The sequence below is a fragment of the Cynoglossus semilaevis genome, chromosome 5 (genome assembly GCF_000523025.1).
Source record: "Cynoglossus semilaevis isolate Cse_v1.0 chromosome 5, Cse_v1.0, whole genome shotgun sequence".
NCBI classification, from domain to species: domain Eukaryota; kingdom Metazoa; phylum Chordata; class Actinopteri; order Pleuronectiformes; family Cynoglossidae; genus Cynoglossus; species Cynoglossus semilaevis.
In genome coordinates, this window is record NC_024311.1 from 4,678,865 (window position 1) to 4,700,553 (window position 21,689).

The 21,689-nt window shown below is 41.1% G+C and overlaps 1 protein-coding gene across 1 annotated transcript in view; it reads left to right on the forward strand.

Annotated features, from left to right (window-relative positions):
- Positions 1-21,689, forward strand: part of zfhx3b (zinc finger homeobox 3b) — a 126,543-nt gene that overhangs the window by 27,802 nt on the left and 77,052 nt on the right. The window contains exon 2 of the mRNA XM_017032549.2: positions 19,180-21,687. Coding sequence (XP_016888038.1) covers positions 19,216-21,687 — 2,472 coding nt within the window. The 5' untranslated portion in view covers positions 19,180-19,215. The remainder of the gene's footprint in view (positions 1-19,179; positions 21,688-21,689) is intronic.

Consider the following 21,689-nt stretch of genomic DNA (forward strand, 5'->3'; position numbering starts at 1 on the left):
CTGTTTTTAGTGCTACACATCGATCTGAACTTGCCTTACAACTCCAACAAGAACGAGCTTGTTCTAAAATAAGTAGTATATTGTGAAACTTGCGTCACTCTACTCTTGGCCTTTGCTAAGTAGCTACATCTAAAAATAATGCAGAGTTTTTGAAGTGTTAAAGTTGCCCTTGTTCATAAAGAGGTTTCTTCTTTGGCAATAGTAAAACAGATAAAGAACATGTAGAATGCATTCCAGGCTTTGAGAAAAGAATATAGCATTCCTCCTGAGAGGTTAGGTGGTCGGTGACTCTGAGCTTAAGAGAATGCTGAGTGCAAATCTCTGTCGACAAGCTGCGCCTCCTGCTCTGCTCCACCTGGGGAATGTGTTACCTAATGGGCCACAAAACTGCCTGGAGACCACTGCACTCTTATCGCTGATATTAGATCACCCTGACCAAAAGAGGAAGAAAAAAAAGAGAGAGAGGGAGAGAGAAATCCATCACGAGGAATCAGACTCTTGCAGAAAAGTAAGATTGAAGGCTTTTCTCTTTTTCTGTGGACAGAAGGAAAGAATGGTAGGTAATGTTATCTTGTTCACAGTTACAAGAATCCTGCTTGCAGAGGCTACGGGTTTCGAGTTTCTAATATGTATATAAAGTTTCAGCACACAATGGATCTTTTGTCTTGTGCAAACTGAACACTCCCCCTCCTACTTTTCCTCCCTTCTCTTGTAAAAAAATGCATTCATTTTCTTGTGGGGCTGCAGGGACTCAGGTTTCTGCTATCTTTGTGTGCCATGTCGTCACTCGCCCCCGCGAGTTGAAATGTGCATCTTTGCACAGACAGGCGCACTGCCAGGGCTGCTTCCAGCGATGGATTAGGGAGAATCCAGGAAACAACGGACTCCTGAAAAAACTGCAGCATGACAGGTAACTGAAGTTGAACTCGGAGAGAGAAGGCAGACGATAATTACAGAGCTTTTTGTTTTCTGGGCACTCTTAGCTGGCTACTTAAGTGCCTGATCTGAAATCTGTGCCTTGTAATTACAGTAGTGGGCCCCATTAGGGCAGAGGTCTTGGTGGAGATTATTCTCCCCTCTTCTCTCCCCCTCTTTCTTTCTCTCCCTCATCTCTCTCTCACTTTCTTTCTTTAGTGAATGAGCGACCTCCCCACCTTCTTGTCATGTTAAAACTAAAGCAGTCAGGGCAGCAGGAGGAGCAGGAATTAGCCTTCCTCCTGTCTGGGTGCAAAGTCATGCTCACACGTACTGTACGGCCACATCCCAGGGCCAATGAGATTATTGGTCTAATTCACCCTCACTATAATCACCATCATTGTTTTCAAAGTCACCTGAGCTCATTTAAAACCCCTGAATAGGTACAGTTAGTCCAAGAGCATTTTAAACTAAAACTTTAAATTTAGTAATGCCTCTGACCTATCCAACAAAAGGATAAAAAACAAAGAAAATCTATACCTGCAACACATTTCAATAATCGTTGACCTAGGGTAACATTAGCAGTGGTTTCCAGGCCCTCACAAATTGACCCAAACCTATAAGAGCCATTGCTTGATGCTGCCTTTAGACCAAACCTTGATATGAAGTATCAGTTCTACATGGCAGTAGTGGAATGTCTGAGATTGGTACTTCCAATTTTTAAGTTTATGTTATTCAGAATTTGGCTTTGAACGTATCGTTTGGGTTTGATTCAGTTGCTGTGTAGTTCTGCCCAGCTCCTTGGTAGCCAAACGTTGACCCCAAAGGTCGTTCAATATACTCAACCTTTGCATGCATACATGCATAAACCTCTTCATGGTAACTCTGTGTAATTGTGTTGCTCATGATAGAATTGTTACAGTGATGATTGTGCAGTGTGACATGTGTCATGTCGATGATTGTTGATTCACAGCGTCTTTAGAGATGCGATTAGGAGAGGCCTCCAAAAAACGACTACAACTGTGTCACCAGGTCGATGACTTTACTGGTGGATGCTTTGGTACATGAATGTAATATGTAATATTGTGTAAGCAGTGAGAGAGAAATGTGAAGGATTCTAAAGAGAGTAGCTAAAGAGTCTAAGTGATTAGGAGATGGTGCCCATATAGTGGGTCAGTCTAAAAGGGGTCATCAAACACCTCGGACATCCAGGCACGGAAAACAAAGATATCACAGTTAACATTAGATAGATCCTGCCTCTTTAAGCTCCAAGCCCTCCTAATAGTTTCTTAAGCACAGGCTTTAGTGCATGTTAAACCAGGATTACCTAATCAATTATGGTCAGTACAAACAAGGATTACTTAAAACAGTACATTTTTCTTGTTGATAGGCTAAAAGCCCAGCAAATGGAAGAAGCAGCGCTGCTGCTGATGCAAGATACAGTCACCATGGGGTCATAACGCTCCAAACCAGGCCACTGCATATCTATTTATAATCTGTTATTTTTCCATTGTCACAAAATGGCACGTGTTGTAAAAGTTGTCTGAATTTAATGCTTGTATGAACTCAATTAGGTAATATGTTAAGAATGAGATTTTTTGAATGTGTGTGTGAGAGAGAGAGAGTTGACCAACCCTTACACGTGTCCTTTCTCTGAACTCGCCTTTTGTATATATTTAATCACAATCAACAGCTGTAACCCCCCCTTCACAATACTAAGCAAGTAAGGACATCCATACTTGCCAAACCAGATCCCTGTGCTCATCTGTGTCAGTGTTTACACATTTGCTCCTTTCTGAGTGTGTGACTACCACACACACATTCTTCCTAAATATGTATGTTCAGTTGAGTGTAACAAAAAAATCGGAACAATTCTTGCCATTTGAAGGTATTTTATCGTAAAGCTTCATTCTGTCCATGTGACCTGTCTAAGGGATTTAAAAAGGTGAAAGTGAAAGTGAAAGTACTCTTTAATGGGGCTTTTTCATCCACAGTGGGCAAACATCGGAAAGTCATGGTGGTAGGTTTTTGATCCACTCTTTGAAACCTCTCCATTTGCTCCAGTAGGAGTTGTACTAGGACATGGCTGTGGGGGAGTTGTAACTGAAAATCAAACCAGGAGCAAGTTTGCCCTGTTCATTTTTGTAAAATGTTACCAGAGCATTTGGTTATTTCGTCATCTCGCCTCGTCTGATCATGTCTTGGTATACTCATTCTCATCAGACACTGTCAGTGTGGGGAAATAAATATTAAAAATAAAATTAAACCATTCATTCATTTTATGAGTACAGTTAAACACAGAGAAAAGCCCGGTGCAGTGTTTGTCAAGTGTGTGGCGTTACAGCAATCATCAGAAGCTTTTGTTTAATGGAGCTTCGTTCATTTGCTACGTATATCAAATTACATTTGTTTTTATGCTGTCATCCTGGACTAATCCTCTGTCCGACTGGTTAGGTGGCAGACAAGAGTTTAAAGACAATGAAGGGAATTATAACTAAGAGTGCTTTTATTCTGCTCACCTGGCTGTGATTACCACCGGTTTTGTTTTTTTTTGTTTTTATTCAAACCCAACACAATCTTCCTCTTCTCTGGAAAACAAAGGTGGGAAAAAAAGAGTTTGTCCACCTTTAGAAATTAATGTTCCATAATGAAGAAGCAATGGCAGTTCACATGCAGCATTTTGCTAATTAGCTTAAGCTTGCTGGTGTAACCAGATCTACTGCAATAATGACAACAGCCATTGTGAGAAGCAGCATTGTTCTCAGGATAATTTTCCTTTTAGTTAATGTGGCCTGTAAAGGGCTCTCCTTGTTAGAGGAGCTGCCTGGGACCAAGGACAGCCAGAGGCAGGGAGGCGACAGGGACTGATACTGGCCCGATGCCCATTGTGACAAGCCCACTTGTGCCCTCTGCTGAAATCCTCTTGGTATGCAGCGGAATTAGGCGTCCCCAGGACGTGGCACTGAGGGGGTTGGTCATTAATTTTATACCCTGAATCTTAATGAAAGAGGAGCAATCAATAAAATAAAGCAGATGTATGCAAATAATATGCAGATTATACTGCTTAATGACATGTCATGTTGTTGGAAGAAGAGTGCTCAGGGAATATAAGTAGGTAAGGAGAAGGAGGTGAAAAAAAAGTCAAAACACAGACCTTGCTTTTGCTCAGAGGGGACCTGAAAATTATTTTACTGCATTTGTTACTGAAATTGATTTTTCATATTTTAGGGGTGTACTTGCACCACTTCATTAGTGTGTTAGATTTGGTTACAGATCTTATCTTTGTCGTTTTATGTTTCTCTAAGAGACAGGATGCAGTGAATATTGTCCAGGAACGAGTGTGAACCCAAGGTTGGGTCAGCGGGAATTTGAGTGAGATACAGTAAAACCTGGTGAATCTGAGGTGAAAGGGTGTTAGTGGCAAGCACTATAAAAGGAGTGGAGAGTCTGTTTCACCTGCTTGGAGCTCTGCCCCTGCACTGAGATCTCCTTTGTATCTAGCCAGCTGGAGCTGTTTGAAACTCTATACCTGCCTTTAAGCCGAGAGGGAGGGCAGCCAAGAATTAACTGCTGCCTCATCCTGGCAGCCGTCAAGGATGCTGTCTGCCTCCATTCATGGGCTGTGTAAGAGGGCACAGAGGGAACGACAAAAACTACAGGAAGCAACAAGGAAACGAAAATAATAATAATAAAAAAATATATTTGATATATCTATACTTCCATGTTATAGGAAACAAATCTGTACAATAACAAGGCAAAAATGTGCAGGTCTGAAATTTAAATAAATTACAATACAAATACCATTGTCTAGTAATGAGAAAGTGAATGCAGGTATAGATCTGGATAGCATAGATAGGTATAGAACAAAATAAATCAAATCGATGATGAAATCATTGTGACTGGAACCCTGTACATAATGAAGTTATGATATATTTTCATGGTTCCTCGAACCCAAGTTTCATCATATGCCCCTGTGGAATTCTGGACAGTGAAATCCAAGACCTGGGTACTTTAGGAGGCCAGGATAGTCCAAGGAGAGGCCAGGGAACAGGTGGTGACCCTGTGCTGTTTCCGAGTATATTATTGACCAGGGTCCAGCGGCCAGATTGATTACTTTATTGTATTGCCATGAACCTCAGTGGCCAGAGACCTCTGGTTGACCCCCAGTGGACGGAACATCGCAGTGACCCTCACCTTAGCTAAAGAGTTATGTGGCTTTGACCTGCTCCCTAATGGGCAGGTCTTGACCTGCTCAGCCACTCGCCTATGTACAGAGCCAAAATGGGCCGATGTTCCTCCGCCTATGGTGTCAACCTTGGTAATTTAGAGGCTGGGGGTAGGCCAGGGTCTTGCAAGGGCCAGCGTACTTTTGGAGTGTTGGGTCTCGATTTTTAGACCTTCCTTTGACCTAATAGTGTTCAGTGTGTCAGCAGGATAGGAAGAGCAAGCAAAAATGTAAATTAATCTTCCCTAAATTACACAAGCAAATAGTAGATAATCAATACATCTTTGAGACATTCTCACTTCCTGATGGTGGCTGAAATAGATGGCCCTCAGTGAGGAGGGTTAAGAGTTTGATTTGCATTGCACTAAAATGCTTATTTTTCACGTTTTCATCACAAGAACAACTTCTCTGTGTCTTTTTTGTGGACTGGAAGCCACTAACCTTGTGTTTTGAATAAACATCAGGCGACACAAGGGAAACAGCTTTTACTCTGGTAAAGGATGTTTCCTTTACCATCATTTCCTACTTCCACTTAGCTGACAGACAGAATATCTGTCAAGCAAGTTTTTCCTGTGCTCTACATACTTTTTTAGTTGTCAGCCTTATTTTTCCTATCGGAAAAATGCCCCAAACAAGTGGAGTAAACAGTTGATTCAGTAATGTTCCTCCCCAATCTACAATCTCACGCTGTCTCCCTTTACCTACCAACCTTAATTTATTCATATCTTGTCTGAAACTTTTCAAAAAATTTCCATCAAAAAGCCTCTCCACCTACAGAAAGAAGAGTAAAAAACATTTTCTCTCTTTATAATGCAGATTTACTTTCTCATCACTATCCTTAGCACTTGTTTCTCGCCAGTAAATAGCAGGCACGGCTGCTGAGTGGAGAGGAATTGATTTGCCTTTTGTTTGAAGTGCATACTGTAGTACTGTTCAAAGGAGAATGTGAAGGCTTTTTTCTTTGGAGACACAGCTGAGCTTAATGCTGAGGAAACCCAGTTGTTGCATTACTTTCCTGAGAAATTTAACATCAGTTTGAATAAACTCTCAGTGGCTCCTCTTGTCTCTCTCTGCTAATTTATAGTCTGGGAGGTCAGATTTCGTCATATTTTGTGTACATTTGTATTTTTTTTTTAATTCTGCAGCAGACAAGACCGTGAGTTATTCATTCAGAAGTGCAGGTTTCCATGTATATGTTCTTATCATTCAATTCATGTATGAAGTTTGCCCTTGATGACATGGAATACATAGATGTTGTTTAAAACATGTCTGCCCCTACAGACACACCACCTGCTCTGCTACTGTGAAAACACTTCTTATAGTTGATTAAACTGCAACACCGACAATGCTAAGTGGCTTTCAGTTAGACGCAGCAGAGCATTTCTGATGCTTCGGCAAGACATGCATCATGCTCCATCACCCACCCTGTTTTTACTATGTCCCAATTAACACTCAACCCCATTACATTGATTGGGAGAGGTGCATTATTGGCTATGTGGGCCATGAGCACATTGATCACATTGACCCTCTGTGTGAACTATGAGAAAATGTTGAGCTGCAAATTTTTCACTCCCAGCAGCACAGAAGTGTGCGTGGACAATGAGCTGTTTGTGTATGCAGTGGGAATTAAAACATGTTATTTGGTGATTCACTTAAACCTTCAGGTTTAAGTGAATCACCAAAGAAAGGGAAAGGCTTTTCAACTTTTAGTTTGTGGAGGACAAGGAACTAATTTAACGAGTAGACTTTTCTGTTGTTTTTGCTCCGAAAAAATAGACTCAAAGTTCTTCCTTTCATAAGGTGAAGGACGTCTTCAATAACAGACAGATCCGGACTGCAGGCAGGCCACATAACTGTGTTCTTTATTGTCAAAGAAGCACTGGAAGAGTAGAGTTTGTGCATTCTATAGAAAAATATCCCCTCTGCATCCAGAGAGGCTGGTCTATGTTGTGACGGGTTTTTGTCTTCATGTGGTTTCAGGGACAAACAGGCACACGCCACTCCTGAACGATATTCTTTGGGGGCACATGCTATAGAAGTGTCATGTTGCCCCCTCATCTAATCCCACCTTGCCCCTTACACACACACAAACATACTCGGAGCCACAAACACACGCTCCCTCATTGCCAGTCAAAGGGCAAACCGCTGCCCCTCCTCTCAAAGGTGCACCTGGCATCTGTGAGTCCACTCCAATTACATCTCCCCAATTACAGGTTATGAACCAATTAGTCACCCTCTCGTTTTACACTGCTCTTATCACTCGGACTCTGCAAATATGGGGCATCTGTCAGGGACGTGGCGGAAGGTACTTGAGGTTGCTGGTCGGGCCCTCTGGTCAGTGTTGCTCAAGGGAAACAGTATTGGGTCGTCTTCAGTCTTTCCTTTGAATGTTTGTAAATATCTCACGAAGAACAGCTGTCCAACATGCACATACATCCTAAGAGACGTTTACAGGGTCGTAATTTGCCCTGTCAGCTTGTAATTTGTTGTGACACTCAACTTGAACTTACAGGCTCAGCCACTTGCTGCTGCTGTAATTCTCACCTCCTCGCTGACATTTTTTCTGTTTGTATGTACAAGGAGGTGACCACAAATGTGGATAAGCAAGTTTGTTCATGTACTCATACATGCATGAATGAGTGTGTGCTTTTCTTTCTCGTTGCCATCATGGTCCTTTGTTTCTGATTGTGTTACATTACTCATTTGTGTACAAATGTACTAAGCTCTAATCTCGCTACCTGCTCTGAGTACTAACCTGTTGCTCTACTGCAATATTTCTTATTTAAAATGCTAACCATGTTTATGGGCACTGTTTAGACTTTAACTATACCAGGGTTGACATGCATCAGTTATAATTTGTCAGCTACTGTTTCCTTTTGTATTCTTGTAAAACTTTTTTCCCAGAGTGAGGTCTACTTTATCATGTTTGCTGACATGCTTCTTCTAAATGAGCACCCAGCTCCTGCCACTGACCAAGGTTTATTTTCTTCATGGTATTTTCATTGTGGGAAAATGTTTATTTTTGTTATACTGCAGGATTTCTCTTCTTTTTTCTTTTCTTTTTTTGTACTTTAGAGTGTGCTGTTTAGAATTCTTTTTCAGAATATTCCGGGTGGTGTAATTATAATCCACTGTCCTTGAGTGTCTTTTTGACTGTGACATTTGGTTGTTTCTGGTGGACCTGCAAGCTAATCACAAAGCTAGCTGGTTGGTATGTTTATATGTAATACTGTGTTAATAGTTTGACACGTGTAATCAACATTTTTCCTTGTGGTCATGGTTTGTGCTAATTCAGATTCGATGATGTCACCAATTTTAGTGCGTGCCAATACAGCTAGCTGCTTCTGCCAAAGCCTGGTGAGGCTGGTGAGTCAATGTCAGCAGGCAGAGGTGAGGCGGTTTTAGCTCATCGACACATAATGAGTTTGTTTCTCTGATTAGAGGCTAAATTTGCCTAATGATTTATTTTAAGAAAAAACTGTGACCTGCTTCACATGCCTGTGTTTCTCCCTAAGAGAGGCATCTGTCATCGACTTGGGCCACTGATCCTGAGGCTAATTACCCAGCAATGTAAATTACAGTTGGTTTGAACTTAACCAGAACTGCTGGCACAGTTCACTTATCAATTTTTTTTTTCCATTTCTCCTTTGTTCCACTCTCTGTCCCAACATGTTTTTCACCTTTTGATACAAGAAAGAGCAGGGCATTGTTTACACCTGCCCAGAAACTTAACCGACCTTGTTCTTAGACTGGGAATTTTTTTTTCCCCCCAGTTAAGTTACTTTTTCATCCTGTCTCCTTGTCTGTGTATCTGTCTGAGAACTCGTTTAAAGATTAAATTATAAAAGACATGTTAAAGGCATAACAATGGGAAATCACACTTGTTTTTAATTTTAATGATTATTGTATACAAGACAGTGACATATTTTTTCTTTCACTGTATGGTCACCAGCCCACAGGCTGTGAGATTTGATATCACATATACAGTATAGACATATTATAACAGGTATGGTCTCCCTGTTAAACTCCTTCTCTGCTCTCAGTCTCTGTCCGTGCTCCTCCACTCACCCTCCTCCCCTCTTGGTCCTGGCTCTTGCTAACATAAGAATTATCTGAATTGTGCTCACTTGCGTCAGGTGCTGCACCTCGTCACCACTCCAATGCTGTTCCTCCTGCAGCTGAGTGCTGACTGTCGCCACACCTCCACACATTTATAAATGATTGGGTCAATATAACAAATATTAAAAAGAAAATCCCAATAAATAACAAAAAACATCTCTCTCAAGTGTGTAAAATATCTTTTTTGTATGATTTTATGAACATATATTTACAGTTAATCTGTATTTCAATTTATTAAATCTGACTTTAACCAATTTAATTTAACATTTTTGAAGCTACAGAACTTTAACCGCACTTGATTGGAATTTCTTTTGCTTTTTTCTAATTCCATGTGATTTGTTTTTTTTTTTTTTGTTCTTCTAAAATTAACAGTGTGCAGTTTTATAGAGAGAATATGTAGAAGAATCTATTCATGCATTTTTAAGTCACCCTTGAACGGTTAACATAAGATGGGCTTGACACCCTTGAACGGTTAACATAAGATGGGCTTTCAGGGGGCAATTTCTTTTTTTTTTTCTTTTACTTCAGTGTCATGCTTATAACCTACAAAAACCAGAGATAAATGGCATTGAAGCCTATAGAAATCCTCGATTGTCGATACCTGTAAGGGAATCCCACTATGAAACCATGTCGTGTGGGTGCTCTAGTGTCACTCTGTAGTGCTACGCTGTGCTCAGCAGGCTACCCAGCTGGGACCCAGATGTGGCAGCCATGTCATGCAGAGCTGTAAGGGAGAAGATGAGAGGCCCATCAGAGGCCTGCTCCTCAGTCCTGGGTCTGTTCCATGGCGGTTCAACTAGATGTTGCGGTTGGTGCGATATGAACTTTGACAGCCCATGTCATGCTTAATGCCTCACTTCCCAAATACAGCTCAGTGGGTCTGATTTATATCTACCAGGTGCTACAGTGTGCAAGCAGTGCTGGGATGAGAGGAGGCATGTGGCCATTTCATTAAGGCAGATGAACAAGGGCTACAGTGTGTGTGTGTTGTATGTGTGTGTGTGTGACGATGAAGGGCAGGAGGCTGGTCTTTCTCAAATATAGCTCCACAGTGCTGGAGCTGTCACAACACTCAGACCAGGCCAGGAGAAGAGAGGAAGCGGAGGAACTTATTAACACGGGCCACATTTCTTAAAATATCCCACCAGGTTTTGCTTCCTCTTTGCTTTAATTCATCTGGATTCTGTGTCTTTTTTTTTTTCCAAACCATAGAGATGAAAGTTCTTAAAGGCGCTCTGGCCCCTGGTCATCCACCCTTCACTAAATTGACTGGTACTGTTTTTGTCTAAGACCTGATCTGTTCCTGGTCCAACTGTAATGAAAGTATTTGTTTGTTGTTTTTTTTCCAGCCCAAGTGACATTAAGATATGAAGCCTCTGCTGGGTGCTCATCCAAAGTGCCTCTCACTTACTTACTACACACTCCCTGCACTACATGGGTGAACCTTATTCAGTAGAAAACCATTTATTGGTGGCAGTTTATTCCTCTGCTCTTCCACTATCAATTAATTGTTTGATTTTTTTTTTGTTCTGTCCCAGTCCTGACTTTGGTGTCGTCCGTAACACACACACGTCTCTGAACTGTGGCTCTGAGGTAGAGCTCTTTGTAGCTACCATAATGTTATATGCACTGATTTTCAGGTCACATTGATATCCACTCAGTCCGTACTCACTTTATAGAGTTTTCATTTTAAAGTTTTCAGTTTTTAAATAGTTTCAAATATCTAAAGGCACTACTGAATATTAATTATCTGTTTGTAAATCATTATTATAACACTACCTTAAACATTTTTAAAAATCTTTCTAAATTTTGAATTGAAATATACATCTGAAGCTGAATGGAAATTTGAATTTAAGGCTTAAAAACCTGCTGGATAGATTATATCATGTATTATTTAAATGGAACTGTGCGGTTTTTGGTTTTTGCTGAAATAAGAAAAGGACACAGGTACAACAGATTCTCCTGAGCAAATTAATAAAATCCAAATTTCTAAAAGAAACATTCTCAGAAGCCTCACCCTAGCGCTGCAGCTCGGCCTTAAATACTGGTCACAAAATAGCTTTTTAACCAGGGTGTGTGCACTGGCGCATTCAACTGTATTGGCAGCCTGGAAAAAATAATAATTTTATACTTGAAAACCGCAGTAGAAGCAGTGTGTCAACATTTTTATACCAAGTTTACCTGTCCTTCAAAACACAGTGTAAGACAGAAAACATGCCGACTTACCTTAGTCACCTTAATCACCTGTAATCCACATTCTTTATGGATTTGCAGCCCACACATGTCTTCAAGATGACAGAATTTAATTACCAACATTTTGTATTTATCCAAAACATCATGTCACAGATTTCCTGTTGAGCCGTTTGACTGTTAAACACATGTAGTTTGATGTGTCCTGTCTTACATGTAATAAGAAGAGAATACTTCAGGAAACATTTGAGTTTCCCAGTACACTGTTAAGCTTTTCTGTACTTATAACATCATTCCACTAGTTGTCCCTGTTTCTTCTTAATCTGTGTTTATAGACACAACTTCTTACATGAAATTACCTAGTTTATTTTTAAGTATTTCTTTAATATATTTTGAAACCCACATCTTGACTTCCTCCTGTAATAAAACAAAGGGCACATTATTTTTTTTTCTCATTTATTTATTAACTAGCCCGGTCCAGCAGGGGAAGTAGGCAATAGAAAACACTTTTCCCCTGGAGGGTTATTGTTTAGAACGGGTGCAGTTTTTTCCCAGGATGAGCACTTCAGCTGAGTTGAGAGGAATTCTGGGCAGGTCTTAAAAAACATTTGTGTTCCAGAAAGATTTTTTTTTTTCTTTTCTTTTCTGCTTTAAATATTTATCATTAATGACTTTAGCAAATGTGAAGTGGAGAGTGAACTTTTTTTTTCTGCTGTGCAAGGCCTTTAAAAGAACCCTCTAATTATTTATCCAGGATATCCTACTCTAGAATTAGAGGCCAGGTCACCAACGACTTCCATGCCTTGCGTGTGTTTGTGTGTGCGTGCACGCTCCCACACAGGGAATGTGTACACATGGTTGTCTATGCGTATGAGACTTGACGGTTCCTCAGTTTGAGGTGTGTAGAAAAAGAGATGGCAAGTTTTTCTATTTTCCACAGATAATCCTCCGTGACCTTTCACTCCTCCACTCCCATCCTGGACAACTTTTATCCATGTTTCTCAGGTGTCCTGGTCATGTGGACCCCACATATCTTCTTAAAGTGATCTTATCACCTTATTCAAGTTGGGACACCTCACCAACACTGGCCTTTACCCCACCCCCCCAAGCCTGTGGCAATACCTCTAGCTTTTTGCTGTTAATCCTTTGTTTGACTTTCTCCACCTGATACAACTTGAAAGAGAAAACACACTTTAAAAACTTGGTTTAGTTTAAATCAAGTTACACAGATTAGTTAATCAATCATTAGCTTTGTTTTGTTTATACATTTCCTTCTGTCTAAAGATGGTGTTTTTTATACTTCTTAAAAACACTGCTGAATTATTTGGGGATGTGACCCATTCGTAGTTTTTGACTCTGATGCATACGTCAAGTCTTTTTTAGTTATTTTGTGGATAATGTACAATACAAGTGCATTAACAAATTACAGATACCAGTGTTTATTGCATTTCCAAGAATCGTCCAAGTTTAAAGAAATAGCACTTTTACTTCTGCTTTCACTGGCATGTCTGCTTCTCATTCCTTAAATCAGTGGCTTTAATCTCTTGACAGCTAAGTTAAAAACTAAAAAGACATGTCGAAGAAAATCTTGATGTTTACTTTTTTCAATCCCTGCAAGCATGTAAGTGTTGTGTTTAACTAAACAGGCCCAGGTTTCACACTGTAATGGTGAAAGAATTGAAACTAGAAGATCATTATTTTTTATTACATTATACTTTTGACATGTGACATTTATGTTTGGTGGTGTGCCTTGAGATTTTTCTGATGTAAAATATGTGCCGTGGCTCCAAAAAGGTTGGGAAACACTGCCTTAAACCACATCCAAGACAGGAGCAAATCCTTCATTTTCCAGTTCTCTGTCAGCAGGTCTTTTTTTAGACACTGTGTTGTTTGTTTGAAATTCAGGATTGAGGCAGATGTCGTCAAAACTCATGCCAGATGGAAAACGTACTGTAAAGTCTGGCCAAATGATTTGCATAAATCCCACAATTGTGATAATAAACGGCTTCATCATTGGAGCTCAGTCAATAATGTGGCTTCTTTAGGTTTAATATTTCAATGCTATTGATCATTTTAACAACCCTGCTTGTGGTCAGCTGGCCTAAACTGCAGTGCTGCCTGTAGACGTGTCCTTGTGTGTGTTTGTGTTCCTCCCTTTTGTGTAATAGTTTTTCTAGATTAAAAAAGCCTGGTTTTTATATGATATGGTTTATCCTTTTATAGCAACAGCTTTTAAAACAGCTTTAATACTAGTCTAACCATAACCATCCTGTTTTTCTTGAACAAAAATACAGTGAGTGCTATCAGAAGCCTTAAAAAGTACTGTGGTTGGGAGATTGTACTTTCAATATCTCTTTGCTCCACTCAGATTTGATAATTAGTAGATTGAAAAATCCTGAGGCTCAGAGATTTGGATCAGCGACACCCCCCACCCTCCATCTCTGACCTTCACATTTGACATTTGTCTTCTGTACTCAGTCTCAGCTCAGTAGCTTTTTATCATGCTGTATTTGTCTTTCTTCCCGCTCTGTTTTCGTTGCGTATTTGCAAACTCACCAGACACGGTATCCCATGTAATACTATCTTTCTAGCATCTAAACAAATTAAAACACACCCCAGCTCACTTTTAACAATCTGTCCAGGCATCAAGAGTAGAGTGAGTTCAAGCTGATTAGTATCAAAGAGCCAGACAGAGCGGCGTAAAAAATTATCAACTTTCCCTTTTGGCCGTTCTGCATTCCACACTCTGGGAAAGTCTGCAGTGCATGCTAATCAATATGTTGTTCCATGTTCAGCTGCTGAAAATCATTCAGTATCCATGTAAACATGTCCATGTAACTAATCTAATAAGTATTTGAAAGACACATCTCGCTCTCTTCCGCCCTCTCACTCCGTCTCTGTGCATGCTACGTGCACAATGTTGCCTGGGGGCAAATGTTACTTTGTGCCCACCAGGCCTGTTGTGATTATACATCAATAACATAATTCCAAGGATAATTTATGCTCTTATAAATTACAAAGCTTTCCTAACAAACCACGAGAGACTCAACAGGAAAGTGCAGCATTTCACTTTATTGGGTAAACAGCGAGACCGCTCTGCTATTTGCAAGATATCACCAAGACTTTTTGGCACCATCTCTGCAAATATCATGCATATTGAAATAAATGCACTTCTCTGACGTTTGGATGAAATTAAATGAACCTTTCTAGTATTCCACCCTCCACACACCCACTCCTCTTCCCATACCCCCATGCTGCCTGCTAATTGATGGGAGACTGGGAGCTTCCTGCTGTGTCTTTGCGTCTTCTTTCTGCTTTGCTGCCCCACCAGGTCTTTTACCAACACTCACTGCAGATCCCAGTAATTAACCCACAGCTAATTGACTACATCTAATTACACCATCCTGCTGTTTCTATCACACTCTTACAAAACTGAGTGCAAAGTGTAAAAATACTTTTCAGAGCAGATTTGGAACCTAGCTATTCTCCCCCGCTCAGGTCATTTCATCAAATCAAGCCTATTAGCATGAAAGACTAACTATGTAACCTTTTTTTAAAGTTGTACAACAAGTTGTACAACAATGTAGCCTTCCTCTGATCCACTCTGCTTGTATTAAGTTGATATGGAAGTCAAGTGCTGCGAAGCTGAAACAATCAGGACATTGTCTCCTGTGTATAGAACCAGTTCATTGTACGTTTAATCAGAAAAGATTATTTTTCCTGTGATGTTCAATCTGTTTCCAATCAGCTTTGATGCATATCGTAGACACAGAAAATTGCATTAAAAAAGTTCTGTTGTCTGAGAAAGGCACCTAGACATACTAGTGACTGACCCTGTCTTCACACACATTCTTGTAAACACACAAACAAACACACACACACACACACTGCTTTCCCCCAGCTCAGACTCAACACAGCCGTGGCTATTTCTGTTCCACAGACTGATAGCTCCCACTGAAGATCATTGATTTTACGGGAAGCCCTGTTTACAGGCTGAGTGCCATCGACCTGAGGTGACTTTTTGCCTCCTGTAGCTAAAGCAATACTGGAGCATCCTTACATCTATATTAGGAGAAAGTGGACAGATTTCTTAGAGCCACCACTAACAACATGTCTTAGATTTTCCTAGATCGAGACCAAATACTCCAAAGAGGGAGGGATTTAGTTAGCTGATAATTACCTAAAAATTGAGCACTGATTTTTTTTTTCCCTCTTGTTTTATTAACAGTATTTGTAGTATTAGTTGAAGCAACTTTTAATTTACTTATAATCTTAGCTCATTTATGTGTATATGTATTAGAATTTTTTTTTTATCAGAGAATATTACTTGTTTTGCAAATTACAATCCATTTTGGAGGGAAACTACAAATACTGCATTTACCTTGATTGTGTGAACTCTGGTTGTGTTCATTGCTAAAGACTTAGATATAAAGATATAAACAGGTATTTAAAATCTGTAGGTAGAAGCTATCTGACGCTGCCTGACCCGCAGTTGTTGTTTTGGCACATCTACACACGGTACAATTGTAGAAAATGATTTGGTGTACTGTAAGGGCATTTAAAAATATTTTCTAATTTGAAAAGGTGTTTCCTCGCCTGCATGTGGATGACCAGATCCAGGGCTGCATGATTCCCATAACCCAACAGTACTCGTTGTTAGATCTGAGCTGGAGGTAAACCCCACAGGAAACCCATGGAGAGAGGGTTCCTTTGGGGACAAGGCCAGGCCTTCAGGCAGGTGATCAGGCATGCTTATAATCAGATGGTTCTTTAGCCTTTAATTCCCCTCTCAGTTGGCTGGTAAATCCCATCTAATAAAAGGACCCATAAACTAAAACGTATCTCTTTTTCCATCCAAAAAAGTGCCCATACCCTCTGTCTAACAGTGTTCATTAGTCATATTAGACCTATTCATGAGGTACAAGGCTGCCTTTCTCGTTAGGCTGGTGTAAGGGATGAAAATGTGACTTGTATTTTTTGTTGGTCGAGTGAAAAAAAAAAGGAAGTAGTAAAATCGTTGGCATTAAGCCTTTGAAGGCAGGTGGCAACAGGATTGGGAGTCCCACAGTCCGGATCTGTTCTTCTGCATGTTCCCTTAGATCAGATCAGGAATCCAGCCCATTCTTCTCCCTGATTATCTCTTATTGTCCACTAAAATATGTTTTGACTGCTTACACACTGTCTGTTGTTGTCAAACCAGTGATGTCATATTTGTGTGTGTCTGTGTATATACATATATATATGTATATATATATATATATAAATGTATGGAGCCTATGACTAGGAACATGGAGACACTTCCTCTTCCCCTTTCCTTTAGCCGCGTCTCTTTGTCTGTCTCCCGTACTTGTTTAGTGCCTCCCAGAGATTAAAGCTTTTCCTGCTTTAAACAGGTGTCACTGAGCCAGGCAGACCTCTGAAGAGACAAACAGCATTATATCAGCAGGCCCATCTGCGACTTGCCGACTCCAGACAATCCCATTGCTCATCAGTAACCACTGCAGGTTATTGAATTACACCATCTTGATTTTAAGAGCAATCCTGTTTTCTGTAAGCAGAGTGTACACACCAAGATGGCTGAGAACTCTGATCTGGAGTCATCATGTTATCCTATTTGGAACTAATTGCTTCAGGTATCTTACAGCAGAAATGCTAATGGATCAGTGGATACACCAGTATGGAGCCCTGGCCTCTGTTCAGTCTCATTAACACAGAGACGACAAATTTAAAGGTCATTAATAATTAGCGTTCTAGTCTTAAAGTGGTAACTGTGGAGGGATGATATCCCTACTCCTGGTTAGATGGTCACTGTGGAATCTCAATTTCAAGATTTAAAAATCAGTATATGTAACAATGTTTTATTCAGAGTAGCTTTTCGACAACTCGCGTCCTCTGGGTTTTGAGTGAATTTTCCAGTGTTAATTTATGTAATCTTAGTCTGAAGAATGGCTGTCGGTTTGACATGTGGGCAATAGGTTTTTTTTTTACTTGCATTAGTCTTGCTCTCCCTCAGTCCATTTGTGTGAAATGGCTGTTGAGCTCATTGCTTTTTATTAATGGCGCAGATAATAAATACAGACCAATAGGGCCAGTATCCCCTCACTCAATATGGCAGCCACCTCTAAATCATGTCTGGCTGTATAAAGCAATCTTGTTAATAAGCCAGCCGGTCTAATATCTTTCATTTTGTATGCAAAGCAAGATAAGGGTCACTGGTGTGAGTGGCTGCTGGGTGTAAACAAAACAATCAGATCGACCATACTTACAGAAAATGCCGGCCTCAGGATTTATGGTACTAATATTTACAGCGTCTTTGTAGACATCTTTGTTTTGGATTTTCTTGCATCATAGTTTCTTTCCGTTCTTTCCTCGCAGAATTCTCATCTTGTCTGTCATTCTCTGCTCATGTCAAGGCGCACAAATTTGCCCTGTACCTTCTTTTGAGCTTCATATACTGCTGACTGAAAAGGTTTTACATATGTTGTGTAGGTGGGGATTTCCATCAGACATTCATGAAAGGCAGACTGACATTATCAGTCTCTTCGCTGCCTCAGTGTTATTATGTTTGGGCATGGGGGGAAGACTTCATTCTGATCACAGCCTAAATTTGCATCTCTAAGTAAATAAGTAAATAAATCAAGTCCAAGCAGTGAATGTGCTAATCAAGCGGGACATGGCAGTGAGCTTGATGCCGGGAAACTTTGCTCATGTAATATTCAGTGATAGTGGGTTAAAGGGCAGCCTGGAGTTATTGGTTTCAGCCCGATTACCCCCTTTAATCAATGTTGGCTGCATCCCTTTAATAAAATTATTAGCTCAGCAGTATCTAGCGCTATCATTTTATCTCTTCTGCACTCTAAATTGCAGCCTGTGCTGGGCCTCTCAGATGCTCGGGGCATGGCCAGCTCCAGAAACCTCAGATCCCACTTATTATTTTAGAGGCTGAGGGTGGCTAGTGTTTTTGAAGCCAGTGAAAGTTATTGGATAAAGGTATAAACACAGTTGCACTGAAATCAAATTCCAATAAATGTATTTAAGGCTCAGCCTTTTATTGCTATTCAGCTTGTAGATACAGAGTATTTTAACAATAACAGTATTGTTTTATAATGGGATATTCTAATTTGAAAACAACTGGAAGATGGTAATAATACAGTATTTTTATATATTATTTATTCAGTTTTTTAGTGGTAAAGTTCAGTTTGCTGATGTGTCTATATATATATTCATAGTGTCTATAATGTACCAAATAATCAGTTTGAGTGAGACTTTTTTGTATTTTATTCTCTATGGAAAAAAATATAGGATTTAAAAATGTAAGGTTAGAAATATGTATGAAAAAATTAAAAAAGGCCCATTCCTTTTTAATTTATTTTCAAGTATATTATAGTTGTTCTTAGAATACCGATGATGATCCTAATAAAAATTAAATTTGCAAATTTGTAATTTTCTTATACCTTTTACTTTTCAGACCAAAGAATAAATCTATCAGAAAAAAACCCACTTTTCTTCAATTTAAACTTTAAATCAATCATTACATGATGACATCAGTATTCCCAATCCCTACTGCATAAAAGAGATATGCTACTCAACAGTTCATCTTTTTTGTAATCTATTTAAGAGACATACCAGCTGAATGTTTAAAACCCATTTTGTAATTGTTGGAAAAAGTCTTGGCATAGTCATGCAGAAAAAAGACATCACCTAACTATGCCTATGCTGTGTCTCTGCAGGCCTGGATGCGATGAACGCCTCATGTAGGCATCAGCATGGACAGCTGTGAGTCTCCCGTAGTTTCTGGGACAGACGATGGGCTCAGCTCCTCCCAGCAGCAGCAGCAGCTACCACAGCCCTGGAACGATCACTCTAGCTCACAGGTCCCCTGCAACAACCAGGCTCCTTCTCTGGACCCTCTGTCACTTTCTACTTCCTATGCTTCACATACCCCAAATCCCAGTACAACTAATGAAGGTATAAGAGAATTACAGTCCCAGAATCATCAGCAAAAACAGACATTAGCCCAAACCCACAGTGGTTGTCCTACTACAAGGCAGCTGCATCGCAGAGAAGAGGCTGTTGAAGAAGAGGAGCAGGAGGGAGTGAGCTGTGGAGAAGAGGAAGACTCTGAAGACTTGGATGAAATGGAGATTGACAGTTGTTTCCCAAGCCTTCAACCCTTTTCTGGGATGCCAATGGCCTCAGGTGTAGGGGGCATGCCCACTCTTTTGCGACACCAACCCACACAACAGCGGGTAACTCCTGAGAGTGGCAGTGAGGATGGTGAAGAGGAAGAGGAAGACGAGAGCAGTGATGTGGAAAATCTAGCTGGAGAGATTGTCTACCAGCCAGATGGGTCAGCGTACATTGTCGAGAGCCTAAATCAGTTGATCCAAAGTGGTGGAGGTGTGGTTCCCGGCCTACTTCCAACAAATTCGCTTACCAGTGGGGGGAAACTAGGTGAACCATCTGGTTCTTCATGTTCGGTCTACCCTCAGATCATCAACACATTTCACATAGCCTCGTCCTTCGGGAAGTGGTTTGGCAATTCAAACCAAGGTTTCCCCAATACCTCATCTATGGCAGGCCTCAGCCCTGTCCTGCACAGTTTTCGTGTCTTCGATGTGCGACACAAAAGCAACAAAGATTACCTAAACAGCGATGGGTCTGCCAAGAAGTCCTGTGTATCCAAAGATGTTCCAAACAATGTGGATTTCTCCAAATTTGATGGGATAGCCCTTTATGGTAAGGGAAAGCCCATTCTTATGTGTTTCCTCTGCAAGCTGTCCTTTGGCTACGTGCGTTCCTTTGTCACCCATGCTGTCCATGATCACCGAATGACACTGTGTGAGGACGAACAGCGCCTGCTAAGGGACAAGCAAGCATCTGCCATCATCCAGGGCATTGGAAAAGACAAAGAGCCCCTAATTAGTTTCCTGGAACCAAAAACGAAGAGTACTTCTCTGCCACCTAACCTGCACCCTATGAACTCTGGCCAGAGCTTCTATGGCACATTTAGTGGTGTCCATTTGGAGCCTGGAAGCAGTAGTGGGGGCAGTGAAATTCTGATGAATAAAGACTCTGATTCTAGCCTCCAAAAACCACAGCAACAGCAAACCCCAGTAAGCTCAGTCCTCTCTCTAGGAGGGATGAGCGTTCCCAAAGCATCTATTGCAACCTCATCCCCAGGCACTGCCAAAGACTCCAGTGCCCTGTCTAAACAGGGAGGGAGAATAGAGGAGACTGAGTTAACACGACAGGGAGAGGACGTGGAAAAAGAAGGCAATGAAAGCAAGGCACACCTATCAAACCAGGTGGTGGGTGTAAAGGAAGAAGGACTGTTATTAGGAGAAGAAAAAAATGAGGTCGAAGCAGAAAGCACTGGAGTAGCTTGTGGTGGTAACAGTAGCAGTGGTGGGAGTGAAGTGGGGGAACCAGCTGTCTCAAACCAAAGCATTTCCAAATCTCCTTTATTAATGCCTAATAGCTCACTTCAGCCTTCTGCCTGCACCTCTGTGGTCAGTTCCGCACCCAACAGCAAAACCCCTGCTTCCATTTGCTCCTCTGTAAAGGAAGATGGTTCAGCTGCAGATGGTGGGGGGAGGACCTCAGAGCTCCCTCTGAGCTTTAACTGCCAGGGACCCCCTGTTCCCATGGCAATGGCAGCAGCTGCTGTCAGAAGGAGCGAGGATGACACTGCTGGCACTTCCTCCTCACCTCTGTCCTCCAATGCCGCTGCTGATGAAAGTGCCAATCGAGATAGTGCCACAGCTCCAGAACCAAATGATTGCCCAGCAGAAGGTGAAGAGGAAAATGGAACACTTTTGCACCATCACCACATGCTCCATCATCATCATCACCTCCACCCTTCATCTCATGGACACTCGCACCCTCTTTCAGCAGGCTCCTGCGATGTAACCGGAATGGGTGAGTGTTCTCAAAACCATGGGTCTGGTGGCATCACAGGAAGTGGGGTTGAATGCCCTAAATGTGACACTGTCTTGGGTTCCTCACGTTCCTTAGGTGGTCACATGACCATGATGCATTCACGCAACTCTTGCAAGACACTGAAGTGTCCCAAATGCAACTGGCATTACAAGTACCAGCAGACGTTGGAGGCCCACATGAAAGAGAAGCACCCAGACTCTGGTGGCTCCTGCATGTACTGCAGCAGTGGTCAGTCCCACCCTCGTCTGGCTCGTGGAGAGAGCTATACCTGTGGATACAAGCCCTTTCGCTGTGAGGT